The 12,303-nt window shown below is 39.5% G+C and overlaps 1 protein-coding gene across 1 annotated transcript; it reads right to left on the reverse strand.

Annotated features, from left to right (window-relative positions):
- Positions 1–565: 565 nt before the first annotated feature.
- LOC126493235 (C-type lectin domain family 2 member H-like) lies at positions 566–8,146 on the reverse strand. Its single transcript, XM_050130174.1, has 5 exons — positions 8,036–8,146; positions 5,145–5,267; positions 2,359–2,543; positions 1,694–1,800; positions 566–698 (listed from the first exon to the last, which is right to left on the reverse strand). Exons 1-5 carry the CDS (start codon positions 8,121–8,123, stop codon positions 566–568), a joined length of 636 nt encoding a protein of 211 aa, XP_049986131.1. The 5' UTR covers positions 8,124–8,146.
- Positions 8,147–12,303: the final 4,157 nt, after the last annotated feature.

Genomic DNA, 12,303 nt, shown 5'->3' on the forward strand with positions numbered 1-12,303 from the left:
AGAATGTAGATCACCTGAGAAGAGATGTTGACTGAAGCTGATGACTTAAGAGTTTAGAGGTTCAGTGCTTCCTTCCTTTGTAATTTGGTAGTATAGAGATGCTAATTCATGGCCTACCTGACTGCTAGATGTGGACATGACCTGAGCCCAGGCACCTGGTTGCCTAGAAAACAGCCTAATGTGTTTCCGCTCTACTGATGTGAGGTTATATAAGCTGTTTGGAGAATAAATGAGAGATCTTTGGAGAAAGATCTGGCCCTTCCATGATGACCATGTAAGCTGCTTTGGTTTACTCCTCGCGACTCCTCTCCAGTCCAGTTAGGGAATCTGTGTTGGACCCACATGGGCTCCGACAAAATACCTATTTAATTTAAAACCATCAGTGCTTTACCAAGAACCCTTACATATAATCCTCTCAGTGAAATTTTAATTTTTCTGTCAACACATATTCTCATTGGATTTTAATGATAATTTTAGTAGATCAGGAGTGGACCAGCAACAGTAGATAGGAGGTCACAGAGCACCTCTTTCTTAGGCATGCTCTGACACATTCCCTACCCTGGATTTAAAATCCCTGGTCTTTGTAGGGTGTAGCTTTAGGCTTGCTACAAATCCATTTCCTGTGTGTGTAGGCCCTGCCACTGCTGATTCCGCTGTCACTCAGGTAGGCACATTCTCCTCCTCCTCGGATAGGATCCCTAAAACAACAAACACACACAATTTTGCACACACTGACACTGATTCAATCCAGCATCGAAATCTCATCCATCTTCAATGCTAATTTGTAATAAGAATCAGAGAAAGGAAGAGTCTATGAGGAATCACTTGTACTAGTTAGACTGAATATCCTTTACATTCTTGGAGTTCAGTTTGAACACCACATCTTTATCATTTCTCCAAATCGACTCTGTATAGTGTGTAGAAGGCATTTGGCTGGTGCTTGATGTCATGTTAAAATGAACTGCTGCCCTGTGTGGCCTCAAAAGGGCAATTTTTAAATTCTGTCTTGAGTATTTTACACAAGTATAGAAGTGGGGAAAATCCAATTGTTAGTAAATTTTTGAATGATGGATGTGACTGGGTGTCTTACTGTTCCAGTGAAATGGCTCCATTTGAAATGGCTCTGTCCACATCTAGGATTGTCTTAGTGTTCTTTGATGATGAGACCTTATAAGAGGCTCCCAATGTCCCCAGAGTCTCTGCTTCTGTATACAGGTGCATCTGTGCACACAGCTGTCTGACTAGTCCTACCCAGCAGTTCCAAAGTGGTTTATTGGTGTTTCAGAGCCCTCACTGCCCATCTGCATTTATGTAAACAGCCAACAGCAGTGTTTATCATCAAGGAAAAATTTTCAATTGGTAATGGGGCAGACGACATCTACCCCAGATGCCATAATCCTGTGAAAGATTTCAATGGACATCATACTAAGTAAATACTTTGAAATTGATGGCAATTAAATGGGAACACAGAGAAAAAAATTAAATTTGTAGGGATGTGGAACTTCCTGGGGATTAACTATTACAAATAAGTATACACCCTACCTCTGAGGTATTCCTTCAAACTAAGGGTTTATTTTTCTACATTTCCAGTATAGTTGGCTCCGGATGACTCAGGCTTTACTCTCTTATAGTTATAGCTCACACAATCACAACTCATGAACACAGTAGAAGGAAAAGTGGTTTACAAACATACAAGTTGTTATATTCAGTGTTGTTTGTCCACATCCAAGGATGCTCTGGTGACTCTCTGTGCAGGCCGATCCAGTGGTCAGAATCACAATTATATCTCATCAAAAAATTCTGTCATAAAACACAGAAAGCAAAGAAAAAATGTGTCTCTCTGTTTCAGATAGCACTTGAGTCTTTGCCCTAGAGACTCCTTCTGGGAAGGTAACAGGGTATAACAGAGGGTCACCAATCTTGGAGTCATAATAGCCCTCAGATATCAGTGGATGCATTTCCATCTATAATCCAACATATATGGATGACTACCTGTCCCGCTGTGACTGGGAAAGTCCCTTATTAACCTTATCCTAGCAGTTATTAACAGTGGTCACCTTTAGTATGCAATACTTGACAGTTTTGGTAAAGGCTTTATGATCACCAAGTATATTAGTACTTTGTATGATTGATATTACAGGTTTATGATGAACACCACATTATCAAAAGTCTCTGAAATGTCTCAGGGTTTCAGTAAGAATCAATAACGTCAGCAAATGGCACACATCAATGTGCTCGTATTTCCCCCAGGGTCTAGGGTAGGATGCTTCCTCCTGTTTCAGACTTATGCTCACTATTTCAAGGAATTGCATACTAAACATAAAAAAAAAAAAAAACCAATTCCTGGTCCTTTCTTACCAGCTCCTCCAGACTGTTAAATAGAGCTAGATGGGCCACTAGTGTCATACAGGAGGTCTGGCTGGATGTCCAGTTGTTTCTGTGTTCAGAAAAATAAAAACATTGACTTCCAAATCCAATCCAGTCTGTTGGGCAGGTGGGAGAGCAAGGTCCAGGGCATTCAGTGACCAGTTTTTCTTTTCTCACTGAAATGTAGACAGTTTAGGAAATATAAAAAACATTTCAAAGTCTTCTGTCTTGGTTAGCTATACAAATCTCAGTTGTGTGATGTGTGCTGGGCAGTAGCTTTCCATAACTGATCATTGAGGAAGTCCTCCTAACAGGAAGGTCCCCAATTCAGAAACTTTCAGTGGGCTCTGAGCAAATGTTATATTTTTTCTTCTTCTTCATATTTTGTGTTTTGATACAGAATCTCACTATGACACCCTTACTGGCTTGGATATTCCTGTGTAAACCACACATCTAGAATATATAGTTAAACCTCCTGGCTGTGCCTCATGAGTGCTGGGACTAAAGACACCAAACCCTGAAAGGAAATAATTTCTATGCCACCAGTCAATTAAGGATGTTCCTGATTCCTGAAATCCTCCAGCTTTCTTTCCCATAACCCTCCTTCAGATGCTCCTTTTTCTTGACAATACAAAATGAACATCTCACTTGCCTGGGTTTACTATAAAAAAAAAAATGCCAGCCTGCAAAATATGGTCAAAATAGGCCTTTGATACTAATACTTTGTTCAGTCCTTCATATAACTCTAACACACACACACACACACACACACACACACACTTGTTGCTCTTCTTAGAGGAGCTCAGAATGACCATCATGAAGAAACTTGACAACAGATGTCAGAACCATGAGCAGAAATGGGAACACTTATTCACTGCTGGTGGGAATACAAACTGATATATGCAATTTGGAGGTTCCTCATTGAAAATAAAATTACACCTGCTATCTGATTTATCAATGTCACTCCTTGTCATATATGGAGAAAACACATCCTTTCACAGAGCATCTAGCCTTCCATGTTTTTTGCTGCCCTATTTACAACTGAAGGAAATGGACCTGACCTGGATGCCCATCCTCCTGATAAGTACATAATAATGTGGAATACAGTCAAAATTGAATAATATTTTAGCCTTAAAGAAAAATGAAATTTGGAGGAAAGTATGATATTAAGTGAAGTCACAAAAACTTAGAAAGAACGGGACGAATTTTCTCTGTCACATTCAATCCCAGCCTGAGATGCAGTGTGAAGAGCTATGAGTGTGATCATAGTGGTAATACATAGAAGGAACAATGAATAGTGACATAAGGTGACAAGCAAGGAAAGGATGCAACAAAGAGCATACAAGTTATGAAAAAATGTTAGAAAATAATTGGTTTTCTAGTTTAAACTCTGTGGTACTTCATTTAACTGAAATATAAAGTCTAAAACCATAACCGAAACTCCACAGCTTCAGTGTGGATATCCTAACTGTGGAGCAGTTAGGTGAGATACCTGAGTTTGAAACTTAACATGCATTTGAGGGCCCATGTTAATGGAGCTGTGTGATGTTTTAATCTGAGTCTATTATAATAAAATGATTATATACCTACATATACATGGATGTAAATGTGTCCTCTCTCTCCTTCCCCCCGTCTTGCTCCTTCCCCCTCTGTGTGTGTGTGTGTCCGCGTATCTGTGTGCATGTAAAAGAAGGTCTGAAGGCTGCAAGTATTCAGAGGGCATTTTAGAAGAATAATAGATATTCCTCTTTTATAACTTTGCCTTTTCCTTACTTTAACAGATAAGAATGAATGCACTCCTTTTTCAAAGGTCTAGTGAGTTCTAGGAAATATGTGACCTGATAGGGCATATTAAATACCAGAAATGACTGCCCACCCTTTAGTGATGGGGAATTTTTGTAGCTGTTCTCAGGTGCACAAGGCCTCAGTGAAAAGGACCAAAGCAACAGGCAGTGAGAATGACTGTCCCTTCTTTTTATTTGACTATTTTTTGAGCTATATAATAGTTTAGGCTACATTAACCAAGACTTGATGGCAAATGTTTGCCCTGTCTAGACTTTTGTGTATTATTCATTGATGTCATCAAAATGACTCTCTGGCTATGGGAGCAAAGTTATTCAAGATTTTTATCACATTATTCAGAACAATCTCCAGCTAAAAACTTAGGAATCACATGTTCTGGAATTTTCTATTTAATATCTTCAGATTGTGGTTGAAGATATTAACTGAAACCAGGAGTCATGGGGGTGGGATTTCCTGTACCTTCCCCAATCATATTACTCTTCACTGTTCTCACTTCCTTTTGGCTGCAGTAGCTTCCTTGTGAATCTCTGCTTAGTTTTCCTCTCCTTCTTCTCTGCCTTGTATAAATATCCCACATGGCATGTGTCTAAGCCATAGAAAATATTGGATGTTTACATTACAGTTCACAATGGTAACACAGTTACAGTTATGAAGTAACAATGAAAATAATTTTATGATTGGGGTTCACCACAAAAATGAGAATTTATATCAAAGGTTTGCCATGTTAAGAAGGTTTAAAAGCACTGCTCTAGAATTACTGAATATCCACTTCCCAGGGATGCTGAGCCTGGCCTCCTGTGCACAGCACAGCCGGTGCTGTGCATCTTTCTGCTAGACCCTAAGTTCCCACAGAACAGGAATTACTGGCGTGTTTTCTCTGGAGTCCTTAGCATGAGTCCTTTCATACAGTATCAGCTTATAAGTATAACCGACAATGTGAATGTGAACAGAATGCTTTGGAATAAGTCACTTACCTGACAAAGCTACAAGTGTAATTACAGCCACAGTGAGACCCATGTTCACTACACAGCAGCAGTATAGTTTTACAGGAGTCACGGTAGAGACCATTTTGTGACATTTTCCTTGGAGCTCTTTATCTCGAAATATAAAAATGAAAACATTAATCTCAAGAAGATTTTAGGGAAAACAGTAAATTTACCTCAAAATCATCTGTAGATTTGACTTGTATTCCTCTACTGCAAATGCCCTTCACTGATGAAGGTCGCTTAAAAGAAATCCCACATTAGCTCAGAATTGAGAATAATAGACAGTTATTTATTTAGGGGTAGACTTATGAATCAGAATCCTCTGTGAGAACAGAGAACAGAAACCTTATCCTGCGGCTGTGACAGGAGAGCAGATACATGCTTTACTTTGGCATAAATAGTAAAAGAGGCCACACCTCTTGTGTGGGTAACTCATGGGCCATTGGCTATAGGATTTCCTACAGCACTTCACAGAAGGTTTTGGTTCATAAATGATGTCCTCATCTACAAAAGACTTGGATGAAGGGGAGACAGAATTTTTCTTATGTGATCCCAACACTGGGGAGTCAGAGGCATGTGGATCTCTGTGGGTTTCAGCCCAGCATGGTTTACAAAGAGAATTCTAGGACAGCCAGGGCTACACAGAGAAACAATACAAAACAACAAACAAACAACAAACAAAAACCCCCAGCTGACTTTAACCATCACATTTTGTTCAGTCTTTCAAAATTCCAAATTAACAGAGTCTCAGTGAACACTTCGGAAACTGACAGAGGATTGAATGATTTATTAATTCAGTATAGGAGACAGAAATGGGACAAACAGATTTAGAAGCAGAGGTACTAATGGTGAGCTGTTCCAATTCTCTTTGAAAAAAGGAAACTTCTTTGGTTATCTCCAGGTCAGAGTTCAGAAGTGACTGAGTCTCTATTTCCTTTCCTCTAAGAGAGCTCCCTGTGTGGATGCCGTGCATGAGGCTGTAACTGACACTAAGCTGGTCTACTGAGCACCTTTAGTAATAGATCCCTAGATCTTCCTAGCAGAAACATACCATCTCAGTTTCTCAGGCCTAGCACATAATGTGAATAATCTTGGAGAATCTTGAGCAGGCAATGCTACAGTAGTCTTTGAGGCCATTGGAAATATCAGTGCTCCTTTGAAGTCTATTTCTTCCTCTCAGATGAACAGAATCTGCTTCTTGTCCAGGGTAGACATAACACACCATTGTGTCCTGTCATAAGAGTTAGTCCTGCTGGGCCTGTCAGTCCCATGGACAAGAGACCATCCCTCAACAAGGCTGATTAACCAAAAGTCATGTAAAAGCAGTGGCAGAAAAAGTATTCTCTACTGAGATAATGTGCTTTTTCTTCCCTGGAACTCCACTCTGTGTGGTCACCTGTGGAGCTGCAGCCAAGCAGTTCGTGTTCTAATTCACTAACTTTAGGCCCACCAAAGCTGCACCTTTTTACTCTTTTTCTGAAGAACTGCTTGCTAAATGTTGGTCTCTCCGAAGACTCTGGGACAGCTTATACAGTGTCCAATGGATTTTGGCTCCATAGAAATTTTTCATCCTTTTTCTTTCCAGTTGTACATTAAACAAAGATATCCCTTGAATTCAGTCCATCAGATTTCTACAATGGCTTTCTTTTCAATATGATAATATGCAACTTTTCCTTAACATGGTCCCCCCAAATCCATTTGGATGTTTCTGTTCTGAAAATTGTTTATTTATTTATTTGCACATGTGACTGTTATTGTTTCTTTTCTTTAATTCTTCTTCTTTTCTGAAACTAAATGCTAAATGTTTATTATAGAAAATATCACACATCCCCCCAGCCCCAACATTAAATTATCTGTCTTAGCTACCTTTTCTCATAGAAATATGGGTAAGAATGTGATTCTATTTGGAGAATGAAAACGGTTTCAGATATGGGACTATTTGACTAAGCTGAAAAATATCTACATTCCTCTTGACCTGAGGGTTTTTTTTTTAATTATGAACACTGTTTTCCAGAAAGTCCATATTCTTTCATTAAAACAAACAAGTAAGCAAACAAAATTTAAAGTAAGGAAGGGGGAATTAAAAAAGAAAAATAAAAGAATGAAACAGTTTGTTTCCAAATACTGAAGAAAGTTTAACAGAAATTCCACAGGATTTTCCATTTCCATAAATTTCCATGAACCAGAAATACCAGAAGATTTGCTTGAGTAAGGGGTCCAACCTCTGCTGTGCCTCCCAGATTTCCTTTGAATCACACTGGATCTGCAAACCCCAGGCCCCAGCTCACAGAGAACTTCCTTAGCTGTGCACATTGAAAGCTGTGTTGTTAGAGTTTCCTTTACTCTCGGACATAAGGAGCATGGTCTACAGCAACTTTCTTAACTCACCAGAGTTCAAATTACCAGACACAGTAGACTAGAAAGCTAAAGATAAACACACACACACACACACACACACACACACACACGTGCACACACGGGTGCCTGGGTAGGTAGACAGGTAGGCAGGTACTCAAAAATGCATGCATGCATGCATGCAGGCAGACAATTGGGCATGCACATAGGTGTACACGCAGGCACACACACAAACACACCAAAAACAAACAAAACAATCAAATAAAACCTAAAAATCCAACTGAACAAAAAGTATGCTTTAGGCTCTTATAAATTGATTCCTTGCTCATTTCTCTTGCTCAGAAATACTTGAGTATTACATACTCAGATAGAATAACTAATATGCAAGAGGCCTTTAAGCACCTCCACTTCTCCGGAGACCCAGAGTGACAGGCTACTAGACAGAAGGCTCTATTTTTCTGTGAGACCCTGTTGAAGCTCCTCTATCCTCTTTTATTTTGATTTTTATTGCTTCAAATACATACCAATTTCTCCTTCCTGTTGGAGATCTGCACTAGTGGGTTCTGTCTCTAGCATGCTCATGGAAGCACTTTGAGTCACTGCAGCAGGCATCTCCGAGGCGAATCGCAGCTACAGAAGGCTGAAATTGAAATCAGAACAGAAGAATCACTGCTTTTAATCATGGGCAGATTCAAACAAGCCCGTTGGTATCTCAATCATGTGTATCAGGTGGCTCATGTTACTTCTTACCTTTCCAGCAGAACATAGGAAACTGCTTCTTGGAGAAACAGAAGTTGGTTTTAGGAGAGGGGATTGAGACATGGAATAAAGTGTATCACAAACATAATTATCAAAATGGTGATAATTCTGATAATCATTCAACAAGGCAAAGTGCTTTTAGTTCTGGGAAGGGCTTATGTATTTATTTTGAAAACAGGCTCTCACTGTGAGGCTATGGCTGGTTTCAGACTTACTTGATAAGTGACTCTCGGATACAGCACTCATGTCACAGTGTGATAGAGCAGAATAAAGAAATATGTGGAGACCGTCTGTGGGGGTCTAGTCGTCCCTCTGATCCCTGGGAACTCTGCTGATTCTCATGGGACTGTTTTTCCTCCCGCAAGAAACAAAACAGAGGAGGAAGATAGGGGGAGGACACCTCATCCTACAGAGTACAAAGAAGGTCCTTGCCCAGCTTCAGGGACCCTGGCTGACTTGTTTGGGGGTAGTGTACCTAAGACATTCTCAAAAAAGAAGCAGACCAGGTGAATCTCAGCCAGAACCTGCCCCTAACCACTCTTTACTCTACGGGGGACCCAGAAGGTGGATGTACAACTTCCAAGTAATGCACTATCAGGCATTTCTTTGGCCCCTACCTCTACTCTACTATTTAAATTATCACCCACCAGCCCAGCCAGACTGCTTCCAAATGATAACCCAAAAGAACCTCTCCAAGATAGCAGCCAAGTCAGGGTCCTCATACTCCTCCCACCAGATGGAGGGCACAGCAAGTTATGATTCCTTGATATTTCAGTGTATGGATGGGTCTTCAGGCGCAGAATTCAGTGAGGGGAGTTATAGGCCATGAGCTGCTCTGGCTCTGCCTTTGTCTCAGTCCAGCAGGAGTTTGCAACTCATCTTGTCCAGGCAGGCCGAGACAACATGGAAATGCTAGTGGTCAGGGTGTAAGAGAGACTAAGCACTTTCAACTCCTGCCTCACCAAGGGCCTGGGTTGGGTTGCTATCGCCCTTGCCCAGTGGCTGTGGCTTCTTCATCCAAACTCCACGAAAATCTTATGGTATCATACTGAAGCAAGAAAAACTTTTGCTATATCCTGGCATGACTTTAGGGTAAAATGGAGGTCAGTATTTAACGTGAACTTCTAACCTGTACTGTTCTGTTTCTGTAATCACAAGGCTTTCTGATCTCCTTTTAAATAAAAACACTTGGTGAGATTATTTTGCCATTTCCTTATTTAAAGTAAATGTCCTGCCATGCTTGCCAACAGCTAACTCAGCTACGCCAAGGAAAAGTGCTGAATTTGTCTGTTTTGCTTTTAAAAGACCCCTGCTCATTCATCTTGGGCCCACTACAAAAAATCCTTTTCTGACCAAGGTGGAAAACAGATGGCTACAAACATAGATATTTAGAAGGTAGTCTGATACCATGGGCATTTACCAAAACTAGAAGAGTGGGTCTTCCTTAGGGCCCATGACATTCATAGCTATGTGTTAAATCCCATTTCCAAAACCAGGCATGAATTCTCTTCTGTGATGAAGGAGGCCTCAAATTTAATCAGAATCCAGTTGTTTATCCCCATAAACTTCATATCAGTATTGCACCAGCAGTCATCTTGTGGGACTGGTTGGTGTTGCAGGGCTGGGCCATTGACGGCTTCTCTCTTAGCAGCCTGCAAAGTGTTTTCCAGCATTATGAATTTTTACCGGCAGCCGGGAGGTTTTCTGGTCAACTCCAGACTGTTTTTTTTGTGTCCTGAAACTATATGGTATGTTCACTAATAAGGTCTTGTAATATAGTAATGGTGGACAATCTATAAAAAATAATGCCAATATCTTTTGTAATTTTGTGAACCACTGGGTTTTCCCGTACAAGTATCTTGTAGGATATCCCATATTTGAAACTGAAATATTGATTTAATAACCCAAGCATTGTCCACCCTTGTAAGATTCCTCAGTTCAACCTCTTTTAATAACCACCAGTTTTAAATTAGCTTGCAAGTTACTGAGTTTCCATAAGGCTTTCTCATACATTCTTACTTTTGGTTAACACACATTATACTTTTTCTCTTTCCTAAACTCTCACCCCCATCCTTGTTTGAAACTAACTTATTTTTTTTTCAAATCAGTTATTGTATTTTTTATTTCATAATTTCTGTTTGGTTTATTTAGTTTCTACATCTTCACTGGCATCCATTGATTTCCTACATTTGTTCTCTGTGGTATCAATTAACATCTTTATGACAAGTTTTAAAAATCCTTTGTCCAGGAAATGGAGCCAAGGTTCATTAGGTCAACCACCTGCTGTGTAAGCAGTAGGATCAAACTTGAGATTTCCAGCACCATTGTAAGGGCCTGGTAGATATGGGAGCCCATCTATAACCCCAGTGCTTCTGATATGGAAACACAAGTTCTGGAGCAAGCTAACTCATTAGACTAATGGACTCAATGATTTCTGGGTTCACTGAGAGATCCTGCCCCAGTAAGTGAAATAAAACCTGATAAACGATGGCACTAGATATCAAACTCTTCCCTCCACATTCACACACATGTGCCACAGTGTGCACAAACACACATACTATATACATACCCAGAAAAAAATCAAATTATGTCATAAGCATTTTATAAATCCATGGTTCTTTAGTTTAACAAGTATTCTTTTCCTTTTTGGGCTGTATAATGTCTTGCTGTTTCTTTGTATCAGCATAAGTTGGTCTTTCTCTGTAATTTGTGAATCTTGAAAACTAGTCACTTGTCTTAGTCTTTCATAGGCTCTTCATCTGAAGAAATTTTCATCAGATTGAATTTACTGTGTTTCTCAAACCTGTTTTTTTTTCTCTCTGTGTGTACTGTTTGTCCATGAATTGTACCATCATTGAGGGAGGCCACTTTTTTGTTCCAGGCTGCACAGACCAGAAATAACCACTCAGAAGCTGTATTATTTGCAATACTGTTTGGCCAATAGCTTAAGTGAATTTCCAGTTAATTCTTATATATTACTTAAATCATTTTTATTAATCTGTGTATCACCACTTAGCTGTGACTAACTGGCAAATTTCTGGTTGGTAGCTTCTATGTTTCCCCTCTGGTGGCTACATGGCATATCCCTGAGTCTGCCTTCTTTCTCCCAGTGGTCAGTTTAGTTTTCCCACCTAGCTTTATTCTGCCCTATCACAGGCCAAAACAGCTTCCATTAAACATCAAAAACAATGCATATAAAAAAGGACCTCTTACACCATTTCCCCTTTCCTGTTTAAATAAAAAGGAAGGTTTTAACTTTAACATAGTAAAATTACATATAACCAAACTGGTATCAAGCTAGACTTACAGTTACGATACTTTTATCATAATTAAGGAACACTATAATTATAACTATTTTTCAGCTCCATCAAAGACCACAGTAAAACATAATTTTACCTAAGTTTACAGGAAGTTCTTTGTAAGCAACTTCCAAAATTCCAGAATTGACAAAGACATCTTGCTGCCTGGACAGTCACCCAAAGTTCTTCTGTGACATTTGAGCATCTATCTTTAGTCTATAGACTCATAGTATACAGTAGACTTTTCCATGAAGCAGGAAATTTGAAGTTCTGTTCTGCATCGTAATGGCAAAGTCCATCAGTTGCTTTCTTCTGTGTCCTGCAGAATGTCTGGCAGACTCTTTTATGAAGCAGGAACACCAAAAGATGTTATCACCTTTAGGCAAGTTTAACAGTCATTTATTTGGGGTCCTGCATCTCCAGTTCATACAGCATAATATAAAGCACTCTAGGCAAGAGCAGTTTCTTGCCCAAATGGCTAGCAAACTATATAAGGAGCCTCTTTGGTACCTATATTCCTCTTGAAGTAATTGGTACTGCTGGGAACAGGTATATCTCATTGTCATGAAAAGTCCTAATTTCTTAAAACATTTTAAATGCCTCATTCTGATGGCCTCTGAAAGATTAGAAGAATCCCTATCCAACTGAAATATATCTCTATGTATCTAGAAAACCTAATTAACATGATTACAAGCTTGACTATTATAGATGACTTTTTATTAACCTATATTTAT

This window comes from Alexandromys fortis, unplaced genomic scaffold (genome assembly GCF_014885135.2).
Source record: "Alexandromys fortis isolate MF-2015 unplaced genomic scaffold, M_Fortis_MF-2015_v1.1 scaffold_307, whole genome shotgun sequence".
Taxonomy (NCBI): Eukaryota; Metazoa; Chordata; class Mammalia; order Rodentia; family Cricetidae; genus Alexandromys; species Alexandromys fortis.